The 18,705-nt window shown below is 43.8% G+C and overlaps 1 protein-coding gene across 1 annotated transcript; it reads left to right on the forward strand.

The window, feature by feature from the left end:
• The first annotated feature begins 875 nt into the window (after positions 1 to 875).
• Positions 876 to 13,506, forward strand: mmp14b (matrix metallopeptidase 14b (membrane-inserted)). Its single transcript, XM_047589118.1, has 10 exons — positions 876 to 1,436; positions 7,664 to 7,812; positions 7,923 to 8,045; positions 8,185 to 8,492; positions 8,917 to 9,078; positions 9,519 to 9,673; positions 9,760 to 9,898; positions 10,008 to 10,158; positions 11,611 to 11,726; positions 11,838 to 13,506. Exons 1-10 carry the CDS (start codon positions 1,338 to 1,340, stop codon positions 12,344 to 12,346), a joined length of 1,911 nt encoding a protein of 636 aa, XP_047445074.1. The 5' UTR covers positions 876 to 1,337; the 3' UTR covers positions 12,347 to 13,506.
• The last annotated feature ends 5,199 nt before the right edge of the window (positions 13,507 to 18,705 follow it).

Raw genomic sequence — 18,705 nt, forward strand, 5'->3', positions numbered from 1 at the left:
AGGAAAGGCAGTTACAACAGTGCAGTTCTTTTGTAACATTTCCACAACCTTGACCTGTGAATGTGCTAGTAAGCCTTGTGTTGGCCAGGAATCTTCCGTTAGCAGGTAGCGATGCTAAGAACCAGTTTCTGAAGAAGCAACAGTTTGTGGAAAGCAAGAATCTTGTAGGTGGCCTGTGCAGAGTCACTACGGATCATTCTTAAGAGTAATATGTTTCCCACCAAAAAAAAAAAAAAAAAAAAAAAAAAAAAAGAAATTCGTTGCCTCTAAAAATCTTTTGAACCAGCAGCGTTTAAAGAAGGTAAGGAACAAAATAAGCACAAATACAAGAAAAAAGCAAGCAAGCGAATAGATGTTCTTGATTAAATGTATTCAATGTGTGCGTTAGAGGGCGCAATACGCTCTTTTTAACATGGAGGCTGCATACTGATAACCTACAACTTGATTTATACTATTTGTGGAATATGGAATATGTGAAAAATAAAAAATAAAAATAACACGTGACTCGTAAAAATTAACCGACGTCCTCTTGTTTAAAAACGAAAGACTCTGGAAATAATAGTTAACACTATTTGGCTTTTAATTTGAGCCTGCAACGAGGCTCGAGTGTATTTATGGTTTGGTTGTTTGAACGTATGACTTCATAAATGATTGTAGTAATTGGAGCAGACTAATGACAAATCACACTAAAGTGCCATTTGATGTCTGAGGTTCTTCAGGGTGAGGGCGGACTAACTGTGCCAAATCCAATGCCAGGGTCACTAAGTTGATTCCAGCCCCAGAGGGGCGGGCTCATGCAGAAGGGGGGATGGTTTACAACCCTCGGCTTTCCAGCTAAAGGTCTCCCGGGAGTATCAACCTACCACGTCTGCAAAGGGGAGAGAGGGGAAAAGAAGAGGGGATCACAATAAGCCGACTGCACGATAGGGAAGAGAGGACAGGAGGAGTTTAGACTTCTTGGTGAAAACAAACTCGGCTGAAAACATCTGGAGCACAGCGCAAGCTGAACCTGGACACACGTCTTGCAGCTCCAGAGCCCCTTCTCAGACTTCCTGCTTCCAGTAACGTCCCTACAGTTTAGTTTATAACTCATCAAAACGCCAGGATAATGCACAGAATGGACAGATAACTCTCATCATTTAAGTGACTCGAGTAATAAGTTAAAGAGAGATCCTTTTTACTTACGCCAAGTTTATCTCGCTAGCGCCAGATCTTCGCGCATGGGAAATTTTCACACGCAGATAATGTGTTGACAAAAAGCAAAGAGAAGACTGTGCGAACCGTGTAAAGGGACATCTGCCCGATTTTTGTTTCTTTTTTGGGAGTAGAATCAAGTAATGGCACCAGAGATGAAGTCGTGTGTCCGTCTTCTGCTGTTGGCGGTGGTGTGGGAGGCGAGCGCGCAAGGAGCCACGGAGCGACAAGTAAATCCAGAGGTGAGAGACTGAATCCAGATGAAGGAATGGTATATAGAATGCCGGAAGACACAAAAGTAAAGCCAAATGCGAAGAATAACTTTTGATAAATAAACGATAGATGAAAAATAATCCGGGAAAGGGGAACACAAACAGGATAAAGAAATCTAGGCTTGGCCAGTGCAGACTGACAAATAAATCCACATTAGATGGATGCAACTAGATGATCAAATGCAAAGAAGATGTATAAAGAACTTCAGACAGGATAAATAGGATAAATAAATCTAGGATTGACGAACATAGACAGATAAATTAATCTAAATTACTAGAATAAAGCTAGAGAAATAACTCCAGTGTAGACTTATGAAAGCAGGATAAGTAATCTAAAAATTAGTAATATAACATCATGCATAAATCTAGGCTTGATCACTGTTGTCAGATAAATTAATTCACATTAGCTGAATAGAGCTAGATAAATAAATCCAGAGTAGAGGGTCCAAATTTGTTCGGGTCTTTGTGGAGTCTTCAAATAATCCAGATCAAAGAAAGGCAAACTGGTTAAATAAAGCTCGACTTGACAAATATAGACAGATCAAATTATCCAATCTTGATCATTAAGGCCTGTAAATAAATCTAGACTTGAGGAATGAAGCCAAATGGCTTGGATATAAAGCTAAGTGTATGTTTTGTTATTTGACAGATAAAAAACAAAACAAAAAAAACTTTGATTTCATGGGACTGTTTGGAATATTTGTTCCTGCCTTTGTTAGGACTCTGCATCCTCATGGGGAATTTCTGCAGCTGACTGTTTCTGGCGCAGGGATATGGGAAGGGCTTTGACCCTGGGTTAGAGGAAGCAGCCCATAATGATGATAGCGCTCGTGAATACACTGAGAAATGCTGAGAGGGCAAAAGCTGGGACAGAAAGAGAAAAAGGCGAGTGAGGAGAAATGCATGAGCTTGTATTGTGGTTGGGGCAGAGACAGAGGCAATTTTTGTGGGATCGGATGGAGGGGTTGAGAGTTGTGGGTACAGTAATATTCAGAGGGATGGGGAGATGTAATTGTTGACATCTGGCCCGAGTTATGTCTGAGGACTAAGGGGGAGGTGGGCTTTACCATCTGAGAGCATCTCCCTCAGCCTCTCAGCTGTGGAAAAACCCACTGATTAAACTCTGAAGACTTCCAATACCTTCCATAGGTACTAACTCTAAGGTGTGTCACAGATAAGGGAACATTCATCTGAGGCCTTTTGTACTTCTGATCCGTTCTGTCACATCTGGTTGCTCTTTTCTGTATTGTTCTCTTTCTGTTTGTTCAGTTAGACTTTGTCTGCGGTATCAGCCGCTCCCTCCATTCCCTCAGCTGGAGCAGAGTTAGGAAGTTCTGTGTTGATTTTGCAGGAAGTCGCTTTGTTATGATACCCCTACACACCTGCTTCCTTGACTGCCATTAATAAATATGGCATGCGTGTGTGCGTGTAAGGTTTTGTGTAATGCATACGCACATAAAATCAAAGAACCGTGATTTCATACAGTGGCGCCGAGCGTCTCTCTGATCACTGCATCCTGTCAGTGGCCTGTGGAATTAAAACCCCAGCTGTGCCAGTGGAAGAAAACGGAGTTGAGTTACTCCACTGGCCTACATTTGGTTTTTAAAGCACAGTTTGGAAAATGCAAGGAGAGTTTCGCTCACAACCATAATTAGGAACACATTTCATACACACACTAACACTAGATGACAATAAAATCCGCTGCTGTGTTTGATCAGTAATGCTTGTGTAGACAGGCCTGAAGCGAAGTCAGTATCTGCTGGGATTAATCGCCTATAGCACATTTCATCAATCAATCCAGAGGTTGATTGTTTATCTGTAATATCTGCATTTTTAAACTACTGGCATGACCCATAAGTGTGGCCAAGTCCAACTAAATAATAGGTATTTGGACAAGGATTCATACGATTTGAATTCTCAAAACAAAAATAACAGCTTTGTTTATAACTCAGTGCTCTGACTGCTCCTTAGAATTAATATTATTTATAATAAATAATGCTGCGCAACCTTTCATTGGTGAACATAACTTAGATAAGACTGAAGATGTTGGCCAGATGAAGCAATCAGTGCAACTTGTTTTTAGGTTAGTGTTTTAGTAGGTTGAGTCATCTAATACGTTTTTTCATTAGGGTTTAACTCGCCCTCAGATGGGAACACTCAGCCTTGTGTAATCCAGTGACCGAGTGGGATCAACATGTCTATACTGGATGAAGTGTTGCTGTAAATTAACAAACGCTGTGGTCAAAATGTGATTGCCTGCAGTTACATTTACATGGCGTAGTCGTGTACGTATGTCGCCTCCACTAACCGACGGGCAGTTAGGTCAGTGGTTGCCTGTTGGTCGGTGGGTCTGTTCCGGTGAGATAAACATCTGGAAGTTGTGTGGACACACACATTTCCTGTGGTTTGTGGAGGACATGAGTGGGCCACTTTACTGCTAGGTGTGTCAGCAACTACCTGCAGCCTGAAACACACACATTTGTATGGCTAGAGTTATGAGGAAATGGATTTATATTACCCAAACCGTAACCATCACAGCTGAGTCTCTAACTCTTACTCAAACCTTACTAAACCCAAACTAAACTTAATCATAACAGTGAACTGAATGTGTGTGAAAAACTGTCCAAACTCTAATTGTTCTAAAACTCCAACTCTACACACACACACACTCTTTTCTTTTTCCATACGGGCACAGATCTGTGTCTGTGCACGAGAACACAGAAATTGCTACAAGCTGAGATCATTCACTACAAAGGAAGATAAATGGTCATGAAATGGGATGATGAAAGCAGGGCAGTGGAGGACAGCGAGGAGGCTGTTGCAGACCAGAAAGGGTGGCATTGTAGCGACGGAGTGATGCAATCTGGGAAAAACAAGGAAAATGAAGCAATTACCCAACTGAATGGGAAAGGATGTAAATCACTGTTGTCGTGCACACATCCTATGTATGTGTCATCCCTGTTGCTCCCAAAGAGAATGAAGCATTGATAATTCTGTTAAACTGGTAACTTTTACGGTCATCCAGTCCTGGACTGGTCTGGTTTGTGATTTAGAGGAAGGAAGCGTGTGTGGCTTATAGACTATGCAATTGTTGTGGTCATCAGTGGGAAGGGGGTGGGTAAGGGCAAGAAAGATAGGAAGTGTCACAGGAAAGGTCTTACCCAAAGCCATTGCCTCATTTCCTGCTCATAAAGGTAGCGGGCAATGAGCCAAATTTTGGAGAAGATTTTATTTTCCAAAATCACGCCATCAAGAGTTTCTTGAAATCGATTTAATGCTCAGATGCTACTGGCAAAGATGTGTGTTTTTCCACTCTTGTGTCACTGGGCCTTATTACTGTTGGCTGAGGAGGAGTTGTTTTAATAGGCAGCAGCTGGGGGATCACACACACCGAAGGAGGTTTCTACATGTGTGCAGCGGGTTTCAGAGAGGTTGTAAATCCTAAAGCGACACCATACGCGTCGGGCATTTGCTCATACAGCTGGAAAGATTCGAAAAAGTTTGTTGTAGTGCCGCACTGATTTTGCTGACCCACACGAACTCCCCAGCACACACAATAAGGCGCTAACGGTCAATAGCAAACTGTTGCAAGCGAAGTGGGAATCATAATTTCATATGTTTACAGCATCTGACCGAATAGTGCAGCTTTCTGCATAGAGTGAGTGGCTGGATAATGAGTAGCTATGTGTGTGTGTGTGTGTGTGTGTGTGTGTGTGTGTGTGTGTGCTGTATACCCAGCATGCCTCAGTTGGACTCCCATGGCTGTTGACCAGAGTTTCTTTCCACTGGCCTGCACCAAACGGAACAACTGACTCGCTATCCCTTCTTCTCTTTCTCTCATCCTATGCAATAATGAACACTCTGCCTAGTTACATCCATAGCAACCATTGTTTAACTCTTGTATGTATTCCATTAAATAATAAACTCACATCACTGCATTTGAGGGAGAGGTAACTCAGAGTCCTGCGTGTGGCTTCTTAGAAGTGCCTTCGCTTTGAAACGCTCGCATGCATCAATTTGTGTGTTCTCCATCGGCCAGCTGTGTGAGTAACTGACAAAAAAGGCTGGAAAACACGGCTCTGCATCTAACCGCTGTATTCGACTGGACAGTCAGCTCCCACGCCGCTGTAAATCGCAACCACTTCCTCTTCCTGCCGGCGCTTTAGTGACCCAGCCCGTGCAGTAAGTGTGGTCAAAAATAGTCGGTGAATAAGACTTTGTCAAGTCACCTGAGGGACCCGGGAAAGAGGTGTGGGAACATTAAAGTTAAAACAAGTGTTCTGTGTCACTCAACAGCGGTCTTTTGACCGAGCCGGGAGAAAAATTCGGATTTTGTAGAAAAGAAAACAGTGGGCGAGAAGTACAAGGTTTCAAGTTCAGTCAAATGAGGCCTGAAAATCTACGGTCGAGGGCGTACGGACTAGTTTTGGAGCGCCAAAGAGTGCGTTTGACTGAACCTTTATTCATTTGTTTGAACAAAGTGCGACCTCATTATGACTCTTAATTACAACCTCTAAATCCATTTGCCTTCATCTTTCCCTCCTTGTGCTCCTCTTTTTCCCTCCCATGCGGCTGGGCTGTAACAGTGACTCTTTATGTGTCCACTGCAGCTCCATGGGTGAGTCAGAACCAGAAAGGGCTCATTCAGGGGTGAAGTCTAAACACTGAGACCTCCGTGTCTCTCAGGGCAGACAGAGAAGGAGAGATTAGATCTTTACGGTGGCCTCAACGGCAACTCAGCCAAAGCGGATGAGCATCAGGGACATTATTTTATACAACAACAACAATAAAACATACCGCCTCTAAAACAGAAGCAACCCATGTCAGCACATTACCAGTGGAAAGAACTGGTAATAAGACAGTGTGTTGCATGATTGTATTTACCAGTTATTAGCAGCAGATAGGCATTATGGCAATTATTGAGGGATGCAGGGTGTGGTTGCTCACCAGTGTTTGCCCTCAAGTCTTTTGGTTTTCCATAAGAGAGGGATGAGGGAGACCAGAAGGGGTGGAGTGAAAAGACGAAGACAGAGACATGAACGTGGGGGGAAGAGTTTGACTTTGAGGTTTGGATGCGACTAGGAAGAAATTCCCAGTTAAATTACTGACTGACGCTGCAGCTCCACTGGAGACATTGGCTGAGGTTGCACAAGGCCTGACTCTCACCCTGGGACACTCCCTACCCTTCTCTCTTCTCTCTCCCAATCCCCTTCAGCACACACACACACATGCCATCTTATATGCCTATAATTTTGAATCCAAACCGTCCGAGACATATATTAAGCCTCGCAAGATCAAGACCCATCACGCAAGGATAAATCCCTACAAAATAAGAGACCTTCATCAGTGTATCCGAAGCGTAAAACACATCCTGAAAGTACATGACAAGCCCACAAGGTGACTGTGTGCAGCAGACTATCAAAGTGGTCTCGACTTTCACTGCACTCACAATAGGTTCACTGTTATTTTTCGTCTTTAGTTTGAGAGGGAAGGAGTTCAGGAGGAGTTGTGTGGGAGCGGTGCGGAGCAAGGCTGCTGGCAAACTAGCACTGCAGTGAAATGCGTTTCCAGGGGGAATGTAAGGTCATGCATAGCTAGAGCACGGAACAACTCCATCATAGCTCCAAAGGGTTAGCTTGCACCTAAAAGCATTGTTTAGTACAGTATGCACTTGCACAGGAGTGGCTACATAATAACTTTGGTGTAGGAACTGAAATTAATCTTTAACTCACTGAGGGGAATTTCCCCACCCAGTTCCAGTTTCACCGGGTTTCGGTTGAAACTGGTGAAACTGTCTGACCTGTCCTTATTTGAAGCTTTTGTTGACCCTGGTTTGGCAGTGTTCTTTAAACCAAACTTAGTTTCAGTCACCCACAGTGCGCACACTCACTGGAGCGTCCAGCACTGAATAACTTTCAAGTTCGGTCATGACATGGAGACATGCCAGGCGCTTATAACTGATGTTGATCCTGCTGGATAGGAGATATCAAAACACTATTATTAAAGGGCTTATTTTTGCTGTCAACGTGGAATGTGTTTTTGCTGCAGACATATATAAAACATCCTGAGCTTGTAGTCCTTGTAAATGATATTCAACATTCTGCCAGACAGGTGACACATGAAAAGTGTTTTTTCTTTCTATTTTTCTCCTTCTGTATTCATTTCCTTTGTTTCCCTTTTTTTGCTCCTCTCTGCAGTCATGGCTACAACAGTATGGTTACCTGCCCCCGGGGGACTTGAGGACTCATGCCCTTCGTTCCCCTCATTCCGTCACCTCAGCCATTGCGGCCATGCAGAGGTTCTACGGCCTCACCGTCACCGGCACCATTGACGAGAACACCGTCCAGTGAGTTTCAACAAACGGCTTCATTCTGTGTTCAGCAGAAGAGCAGCTCGACTTGGAAGAGTTCAACATGAGACCTCGTTGTGAGTGGAGATTGCGTTTTTTTCTTTCAGGGCCATGAAGCGGGCGCGCTGTGGCGTGCCAGATAAGTTTGGTGCTGAGCTGAAGAGCAACCTGAGGAGGAAGCGCTACGCCACCCAGGGTCTGAAGTGGTCCAAGCAAGACATCACTTTCTCGTAAGTCAGAAAAGCTCCAGGTCCATCAAGCAGGGCCGCTGTGATTTATGTTCTTCCTGTATCGTTTTCAGCAACCTAAACTTAAGTTTCAATGAAGAGAAACTAATTCCTGTCGCACCTTTTGTCTCCATACCCTTAGTATACAGAACTACACCCCGAAGGTGGGTGAGTACGAGACCCATCAGGCCATCAGGAAGGCCTTCAAGGTGTGGGAGAGTGTCACCCCGCTTCGTTTCCGCGAAATCCCCTACAGCTACATAAGGGACAAGGTGGAGGAGTTCGCCGACATCATGCTCTTCTTCGCGGAGGGCTTCCACGGTGACAGTAGCCCGTTCGACGGCGAAGGGGGATTCCTGGCGCATGCCTACTTCCCTGGCAACGGCATCGGTGGGGATACCCACTTTGATGCAGCTGAGCCGTGGACGATCGGAAACCAGGATCTCTTAGGTGAGGCTCCATGTTGAAAGCGATTTACGATAAATGAGGGTTTTTTTTTTTTCTTGCGCAATTCCCTGAAAGCTGATGCAACAGAAAAGCTTGTGTTTGGAGGAGTTACTTTGGATGTTGGGAGTCAGTACTTTTTATTTTGCTGTCACCAGCTAAACATGGGCAGCAACATGCCCAGTCTTGCGTGAGTATGACTGTGAATGCCTGAAAGTATTTATTTTTGGAGTGCAATGTTTGGCAGTGTCAGCTGTCTGAGTGTAACGCATCTTCACATGACCCACAGATGATGTTTATTTTTGATCTACTGAGTTGTCATGTGACCTCAAAATGAGGAAACAGCACATTTTACTCATGTTTATGTATAAGGTATTGTGTCATCAGCATAAGCACTTGATTAAACTTTGTTGGTGTTGACACTCTTCAGGTAATGACATTTTCCTTGTTGCGGTCCATGAGCTGGGCCATGCTCTGGGTCTCGAGCACTCCAGCGACCCCTCAGCAATCATGGCTCCCTTCTATCAATGGATGGACACCGAGAACTTCCAACTCCCTGATGACGACCGCAAAGGCATACAGCAACTCTATGGTGCGTCTGAGTCACTATCTTGATGACTGTTATCTAGTCTGTAAATAGTAACAGTAATAAAGATAGTAGCCACGTTTGTGCTTTCACTAGACTTTAAATAACTATAACCATAAATAGTTGGGTCTTTGGAAGTGGGTGTTCTTTCACAGTCTGCCATGTTGCTCTGCTATGTTTCCCTGGTAGCCCCAACAGACCAAATCACTGTCTCTAGCCAAGACTTAAAAAGACAACTTGAATATATGATCACTCACTTTAGGTTGGAAAGGGTAGGGATATCCACGCTGCTACACATCACAATATCCTACACACAGGTCCTTAATCAGTTCCGTCTCCATCCCAAATGTTTAGAGCAAATAGAGCAATAGTTATACACTGAAAATGTATGTACCGAAAAGTAGAATTTCAAAGAAAACTACTTAACGGTATCCGTGTTCCTTCAGGATCAGGATCAGGATCCAACATTCCTACACAGCAACCACCTTACAACGACCCCGAACCCCCAGAGTCTCCAGACAAACCTCGCTTTGGCCCCAACATTTGTGATGGACACTTTGACACCATCGGCATCTTCAGAGGAGAAATGTTCGTGTTCAAGGTAAAAACCGTCCGACAAGGCTGGAGTCTACAGTCTGAGTTTGTCTAGTGAACTGTTAGTCAATCTCTTTACGTTTCTACTTTCAGGATAAATGGTTCTGGAGAGTGCGTAACAACCGCGTGTTGGATGGATACCCCATGCCAATTGGTCACTTTTGGAGGGGGATGCCCACTCACATTAATGCTGCTTTTGAAAGGGAAGATGGCAAATTTGCATTCTTTAAAGGTGAGTCGAGCTTCAGGAAAAAAAAAACAAAAAAACTGTTTTTTTTCTTATACTGTTATTGTTGAACAAGCAATATCTTCAACCTCTCATATGTTGTCTCCGCCTGCAGGAGACAGGTATTGGGTGTTCACTGAGTCTATTTTGGAATCTGGTTACCCTAAGAACCTTAAAGAAATGGGCACTGGTCTTCCCAAAGATCGTCTCGATGCTGCTCTCTTCTACACCCCCACTGGACAGACCTATTTCTTCAGAGGAAACCAGTGAGTCCCCCTCCTTCTGTCTGTATCACCTTAACCCCCCAAGTCTAACTTGAATTTTAACAACTGATTCCAGAGGAAAACCGTCACAGTGTCCATTAACAGATGTTCAAACGTAAACTTACTCTGAATTGCAAAACAGATTTGCACGCAAACTTAAAATTTACTTTAAACTTTAAAGCCTGCTCAGATGTCCCACATTTACAATGACTGTTCTTATTAAAAAGGTTGATGAAATGTGGCAGTCATTAATTTTAAAGCACAGACTACCACCTACGTTATTGCTCATGCCCTCAGACGAGACACCTCTGTTTCTTGTCTTTTCAGTCCTAGCCTGGCTCTTAGAAGAGTTCACGGTACTCCACCTTCCATATTTCAGAGTAAACAACACTGAGCTTGAGGTCTCCCAGTAATTTAGTTCAGCAAGAACACACTTGCTGACTCAGAGCATTTTTATGTTTTTGGGGAGGAAGTCATTTAAGAAATGTCCCAGTCAAGTCTAAATCCTGTTAAAATAACCCTCAAGATTTTAAGTCCTATCTTTGTCTTGGACTTGTCGTCCAGGGTGTCCAAGACATCGTTTGTCTTTTGGGACAAGTCCAAGTGTTTTGTCAAGTCATTTTAGACAATGAAGAGCTGATTCTTAAGTCAAGCATTTATCTTATAGGAAAGGTCTAAGCCAGGTCTGAGGTTTAGCCTACATGCAAACCCAATCAAAGTCATTACTGTTATAAGGTCTAGGTCAAGTTTCAGGTCCATGTCAAGTCTATTTGTTAAAATAATTTGCAAGTCAAACGTTGCCCATTTTAGAACATGTTGTTTTTTTCTTCTAGGAAAGTTTGAACACCTCAAATTATTTAGGCAAAAGCAAAGTCAAGTTTTTGAGCAATTTGTGATAAGTCCAAGTCTGGTCTGCCACAACAAGAGAATCTAATCCAAGGTTCAAGTGCGTCAAAGTACCAAATCAAGTTTTCAAACCTTTCTGGCAAGGCAAAGTCAACTGAAGTCATTCAACACAAGGCCAGTGAATGTAGTTCCAAGTCCACGTCAGGTCTCAAGTCATACAAGACACGTCAAAGGCAACAACTATTGGCAAATCCAGTGTGAAGTAATCTCTCATGTCAAGTCCTTTTGGGAAAGTACAACTGATTTGTCAAGTCATTCTAGACAACGCCATGTTGAATTTGCAGTCAAGTAAGTTTCAAATGTGTCAAAATATCAAATTAAAAGTCTGGAAACCATCTTGTGGTCTTTTTGTCAAGGCCAATTCAACTCTAGTATTTTGTCTTTAAAGTCTAGGTCAGGTTTTACATTAACTTGGAGTGGCCATGCACGGCGTGTTGAAGTCAGATCTCTGCTCTGTCTGAACAAATCTCAAGTGAAGTCTTCAGGTGTCATGTCTTCATATTTAAAGTGCATGTGCATTTACCCTTTATGTCATCATTCTCTGCTCAGGTATTACCGTTTCAATGAAGAAGCTCGAGCAGTTGATGATGGCTATCCAAAGTCTGTCAGTGTGTGGCAGGGCGTGCCTGACAACGTCAAGGCAGCCTTCATGAGCAAAGACCAAGGTAGGGGTGGTGGTTTGTTATATCACCTACAGTATTTTAACACATATGAGTGTGACTTGAGCTTTTTCGTGTTCACAGTTTTTCCTCATATTTTGTCCTCCCACCTTTCAGCATACACCTACTTCTACAAAGCCAACAAGTACTGGAAGTTCAACAACCAGATGATGCGCGTGGAGCCCGGATACCCAAAATCAGCCCTTCGTGACTGGATGGGCTGCCCCAACGAAGACCCCAAGACAGACGGAGGAAGGGGCGGAGGCGGACATGACAAGGACAAGGAGAGGGAAAAAGACAAGGAGAGGGAAAAGGACAAGGGGCGGGAGGATGAGGACAGAACTAGAGATAGAGATAGAGAGAGGGAGCGGGAGAGGGAGAGGGAAAGAGAAAGAGAAAGAGAAAGGGAGAGAGAGAGGGAGAGGGAGACAGAGGTGGACGTGGAGGAGGATATTGATGTGACCATCATTAAGACGAGTTCTGGCAGCGGGGCAGCAGCGGTGGTCGTGCCGCTGTTCCTGTTAGTGTGTGTGATCGCGACGTTGGCAGCCTTGGTGTTTTTCCGTCGGTACGGTACCCCACGCCGACTCCTCTACTGCCAGCGCTCTCTACTGGACAAGGTGTAGATGCAGTATGAAGGGAGGGGAGACAAGGGAGAGAGAGAGAGAGAAAGGGAGAGAAATTGAAAGAAATGTCCAACACAGCTGACGGAGCAGGAGAGATAAAAACAGGAGAAAGAGCAGAAGGAAAAAAAAATATTCTTACCACTGACGCATTCCTTTTACTCTATCTCTCAACCACTCAATCCTTCCATTTTTGTTCTTTTTCTCTCCATCCGGCTTCTTCTTCTTCTTCTTCTTCTGTGGTTACTGACGCCAGCTCATTGCTGTTTGTTTTAGCCTTTTTCAATGTCTTATTTTTAGTTTTTGCCAGTGGTCAGTGTTTGTGTCCTTGTGAATTTCCACTTCAAACTCGCATCTTGGTGACGTCCATTCCAGCATGTTTCTCTGCATAAGCAGACAGAGTGTTTGATCGTCAGCCGCCACCCCAACCCCCCCTCCCCATGTTCCCACTTAATACTTAACTTGCACACACATAAACCCAAACACTCGGAAGCCACAGCGACGTAGTCATTGTGTTTTCCTAAATCTTCCAGTAATCGACATGTCCGAGCCAGCGGTGACCATAAAAAGAAAACAGAACATTACGTTACATCCTTATGAAGCATGAGATATAAAGATGTGTCAGAATAAGCATTAAATACAACTGTCTTTTGCTCTTTTTTTTATATCAGTGTCTTTAGTGTTGATTATTATTATTATAAATGATGTTGTCATTACTATTATGGCTATTACTATTATTGTTGTTGTCCTCCTTGTAAAGAATGTTTTTTTTGTACATTGTCATTAAAAGGTCCTGCTGGACAGTGACATACAGTTTTGAAAGTGGCCTTAATTTTATATATATGTGGGGACAGTGAATGGGAAACGGGGTTATGTATTCTTGAAACTTGATTGTTTTTTTTATACCTTGAATCACTCTCAAATGAAAATAAATTCAAGATCTGAAAATGACTCCTTTTTGTCATTGTACTTACTTTTGTACAGCTTTCCAATCATGGTGCTACATTACTAGTCAGGGGTCCGGAGCGAATTCACAACAATGATAATAATACTAGCGATGATGATGATAATGATGACCATCTAGTTTTCTCAATGAGACTGTGTGTGTGTACTGACTTATATATTTCAAGCTTTTCTTACAAAATAAAGTAATTTCAAAAGGCTTTCTGTGCCCTGATTTTCACTTGGTCATTCCATCTTTGTCTTATCAGCTGGTGCCGCTCACTTCCGTTCAGTGTATGCTGAGTTGGTCCAAACCGCTTTCATATGATCTCTCACCTGGGCTCTCTGCCTTTACCACGTGTATCAATCGTGTCTCTTTTCCATCTGGTCTTCCCCAGTCCTCCTGGACCTCCTGGTTTCTTGTTCCCCGACCGCACCGCTCTGCATTGCTGGGGCTTGGAAACTGGCAGGTTAGAAACTGGGCTGGAAAAGGCGGACTGGATCCAAAGCTTAAGTAGAAACAGGGATGAAAACGGTTGTATAAAGTCGTTGCTGCACAGCAGGAAAACATATCTAAACTATACGGTCAGAGAGCGAGAGGGTGTGTGTGTGTGTGTTCTTGTGTTTCCATTCTTACGAGGACCTCATAGACTCATAACTGAGGTCGTTTTTTTTTTCTTCGAAACTTAAGTTTTAGATTTAGGAGCCTGTCCAAAAAGCAAGCTGAAACAATCCAAGCAGCTTCTACTGTCCTTGTTTCAGCTTTGTTTTTTGGATTGGACTGAGACTGAGATCTGACTGAGAACCTGTGCAGACGATCTGGAGCCTAATAAGCAGTGTGGACGTTAAATTTTGGATCGCGGACTCCAGTGGGTGATGTGGTTATGGCAGGTCCTCACAAGTCCAACAACACAAATACACTGTTGTGCGTGTTTTGCACAGCTGTAAATGTCTTTACTTGTGCATTTCGCGCACCGTGTTTGTGTGCACTCCCATCCTGCATGAGCCTATAAAAGCTCAAACAGCAAACCTAGGCGTCTGTCCGGCTCTTAATGATCCCACTAATGAACAACCGCCGCGCAGGAAAACAGACTCGGTGCAAAGATGACTGACTGCAGGAGAAAGCGAGTGGGTGGGGGTCAGCTCCCCTATGATATGTTATGATCACAGCATCAGCGCTTCATGCAATTAAAGTGATGAGGTATTTTCCTATTGTGCCGAAAAGATTTAGGGCGCCCATTTGTCTCCACTTTGCTGCAGTGTTTTGTAGAGCTGGAGAGAGAAGTCACGAGTCTCTTTTGGGGGAGGAGGGGGGTGGGGTGGGGGAGAAAGGAGGAGGAGGAGATGAAGGAGGAGTGAGGAGGGTTAAGTCACATTTGGAGGCCAGAGATGGAGCAGAATTCCATGAACAACATCTGGAATTCCCGACTGCATCATGTGAGCCAGACACGCAGCAGGACACAGCGACGAGTGATGGGGAGGGATTCAGTGATCGGTCATCTGGAATTCTGACCTATATCAGTGACAAAAGAAAGAACGGCTGAGAGGATCAGGATCGTAAAGAAACAGTCGTGCTAGAAGTTGCTTTTCGTAGCGTTTTTTCTTTCTTTTTTTTTTTTGCATGTGTCTGTGCATCATGCTTTCTTTGCCCTGCTCGCCACATTGACCTACACACAAGTCAGACATTCATCTGCGGTTCACAATTCACTGTTTTCTGCTCAACACAGCTGACTCCGCAGATCGGAGTCAAGAATTGCTTCAGCACAATCCAGCCCCACAGTCTCTTTTCTCTCCTCTCAGTGTGTAACTGGAGATCCTTTCTTCGCTGTCTGCGAAATGACTCACTACTTTTACACAAAGCCCAACAAAAGACCACACCACAGTGCTCCGGCCCCTCTTCCAGCAATCTCCTCTCCTCTCACACTCACATTTCACCCAGATAAGTGAAAGAGTCATTTCTTGACCCCATTCCTTCGCCACTTGAATCTTCTTCGCATTTATTGCATTTTTTTTTTTTTTTTTCACACTTTGCGGTCAGACTTCTATACTGTCTTTATTTGAACACTTCCTGTCGACTTTAAACTTCCCAACAGGGAAAGTCCTGCTCCTGCCTTCACACCATCATAACCAAACTGCAAAAATCCCCTCTGAACAAGAGAGAATAACTGTCGTCTGCCTGGTAACAAGCGTGTGCGAAGGTGGAGAGGTTACACATGGTTACACGTGGTTTTAATTTGCATCAGTTATGGCTCTGCCACATCCTGCCCCGGACACTAATATAACAAACAGGAACAGGGGGTTTACCATCTTCTTTCTCTTACCATCGCTCTTGACATGTACAGACAGATGAAGGAGCCGGAGGCAGCTGACTCGTGACTCATTAAAGGGGTAACCCAGCAATTCAGCAGTGCAGATCTACAAAGTTTGGGAAATTAAAGAGAAGAAAAAGTGAATGTGCCAGAACCTGAGATATGATAGTGCTTCCCATAATGCAGTCTGATAGCGTCTTCTTTCCCACACAACCATGGGTGCTATAGATCTAGTCTAAGCCTAATCTAAAAATAAAGCCTGCCTCTAGGCTGCACATGACAAATATGCGGTAGTCAGAAATATCAACATCGTTTATATCTGTCCGCAGAAACACGCTCCTCTCATTCCATTCCTGAGCTGCTGTTATCACAAACACACACTCCGTTTATTTGTGGCATAGTGGAAGAGGGGGATTAATAACTGATATGTTTTTTTCCGTTTTGCGCGCATATTAATATGCAGTTTAGCTACATATGTAGCTATGCATGGAAAATAACTTTCCCCCATTATTTTAACTTTTTTTGTGTGTGTGTGTGCGCGCGGCCCAGATGTCGCCATCTTTGGTTTCACCGCGCGTTTGGTTTGTGATCTTTGTTTCTCCAGCCGTGCACTTTTTGTCAGCCTCAGTGCTGAATCCGCTGAAAGCCATCGGTTTAAAGGGACGTGCCTGCTTTTGTTGCACTTATCACAATGTCTGCACTTTGAAAATGGGTGTGGTGCGGTGGGAGCAGTCTCTTTTAAATGTCAGACTGAGGTATTGTGCTGGGGGGCGGGGGGGTCACAGGTGCAAGGAAGTTCAACAATCCACAGTTTCACATGTATATATATATATATATATATATATATATCTTTATAAATCTTTCAAAGCCATGTTTCATATGGCACAGTTTCCCAAGCCCCGCAGGAAAACACCTCCACTTCAGGAGATGCTGATTCAGACTCTACAAGATGAGGCTACCCTCACCCCGACCCAGCTACATCCGCACGGAAACCCCCTCCCCTGCCTTTACTCCGACATGTAAATATGCATTGAATCAGTGTCTGAACTCTTGAAACCACAAGAGAGAAGCAGCGGCGAGACCCCAGAACTGCTTGTCGGCCCTCCTCACAATCCCCACATGTGCAGCAGCCTGTTAATGAACTACCACACAACCTCATGCATGGTTTCTCTTTCTCTCTCGCCGCCTCTTCCATCGAAGCAGGTCACATCTGGTTCCTATAAGCATGTACATGTCATCACAAAATAGAGGAGGGCGAAGAATCAAGAGGAGGGCTGACAGAGAAGGGGGTAGAGTGTGTATATATCAAGTGAAATTTTGAACTTCAAAGAGCAGCAAGATGTAATGTGAAGATATGGCATCAGTCCTAGGACCTCTTCTTCTACGCACGTGTGTGTTTTTTTATTTGTTTATTTAACAGGGACAGTGCACAGCTCTCAGCCATACCAGAGTTTGCTACTAGCTAATTTTCATCAGTAGTCCCTGAGCAGGAACAGAAAAACATACAGCGTTAAGACAAAGATCTAGTACAGAAAACAACAACAAAAGAAAAACAAGCATTTTGTAAAACCGGTGGTAAATAGGGTACAGACTAATGCTGAGACCCTGTGTCCTCATATGGGGACATTAAGTTTCAGGTTTTAGCAAAGGGTCAATACACTAGTTGGTAAAAAATAAATGAATAAATAATTGCAGGCATTTCATCGGATTCATTCTACAGTGGACGATGAACAAAACTCCATCAAATTCTACGGTTAAACCTTATTTATTTATGCTTATTAATGTCTCTAGTTTGACACGACCCGCAAATTTAGCAAATTTTGTCAATAGCAACGAGCTTTAACCCCGCTTGGTACAATTAATAAGTAGCTTTAACCAGCTTTCAAATCGATTGTTTTGCATCCATATGGATGGAAACTCATCGAGGAGACGTTAACCGACGAGGTTCGGAGATACAAACATTTGTGGGTTTCGAAAGTTGCAGTCTGCAGTATTGAAAGTGAAGCAGAAAGTAAAAACAAAAATGAACCCGACCGGCGGTGTAGGTTACGCTGTCTACGTTCCACAGAGAGATAAACCTCACTTAAGACAGAGAGTCAGAGGACGCAGTGAGACATGAAGAGATCAGAAAGGCCACATCAGAAGTTGCCTTTGAAAGCTGAGTTTGGTGTGCCTCCCTGTCTGCTGAGAGCCGGACACAAAGACCTACGTGGTTGTGCTGAGGAGGGGAGGACAAGAGGAGTCAAGGGGTGGGGGGGCTGCTTACATGGCGAAAACATACTGTTTTTACTGCCCACTCGCTCAGAGCGAGTGTGGCCTTGCTCAGCTGACTGGTTTTTACCATTGACCTGAGCTCTACATCAGACACAGCTGGTGTGCTGTGGTCCTCCAGCTGCCACTAGTGGTTCTACGAAACCACGCACCTGTAGAAACAATGTTTTGAGTCATCTCTGAGCTCTCCAGCTGTCCCACTTTAGATTTGCAGAGTTCAAGGATTGTTTTTTTCCTGCCAAATTGGCATTCCAGAGAGAAGGATAGGTCCAGGACTATCCTTACGAGCCATGAGCTGATCTGAGAGAACTGCTAATCTTAGGTTAAAACTGAACTGCTGTAGGTTTAGTTGTTTGTGATCTAAAAAATATCAGAGATTTTTCTTTTTCTTTTTTTTAGTAGTCTAGTACTCACAGTGGTACATTCTTATAAATTCTTTGACATATGATTCCTAGTGTGGTCTCAGGGTTCAACATCCTGACAAAGACGAATGACATTGGTGACTTGTATCAGATTTCTCAGTGTTTGAACAAACCAAACCGATGTCAATGAGCTGCCTGCAACATAGGCCGACTGTGAGTTGGACTGCAGACAATGGCCAGCTGGCAGATAAACACACCACAAGCAAGAGTCGGACTAGTTTCAGAAAAACATCTGAACATTTAGATGGGTTCATCAGAGTCTTGCATTAAAAGGCTCCTTCTATATGTGTTTTCCCCCTGAGCTGGACACTTCCTGTCAGCTTAAACCTCTCAACAGTGGAGGTCCTGCTCTTGCTCTTCTTCACTTCAAGGGAATTGTCCAGGCAGATTTGTGCTGTCTAGAGGATGACCTCTATCC

This window comes from Mugil cephalus, chromosome 7 (assembly GCF_022458985.1).
Source record: "Mugil cephalus isolate CIBA_MC_2020 chromosome 7, CIBA_Mcephalus_1.1, whole genome shotgun sequence".
Lineage (NCBI taxonomy): Eukaryota > Metazoa > Chordata > Actinopteri > Mugiliformes > Mugilidae > Mugil > Mugil cephalus.

Bases quoted from the DNA above. Each gene is read 5' to 3' on its own strand.
- mmp14b (XM_047589118.1), top strand. From the start codon at position 1,338: ATGGCACCAGAGATGAAGTCGTGTGTCCGTCTTCTGCTGTTGGCGGTG. The intron at 8,046-8,184 runs GTAAGTCAGAAA...CCATACCCTTAG, and splicing joins AAGCAAGACATCACTTTCTC to TATACAGAACTACACCCCGA. The intron at 8,493-8,916 runs GTGAGGCTCCAT...GACACTCTTCAG, and splicing joins CGGAAACCAGGATCTCTTAG to GTAATGACATTTTCCTTGTT.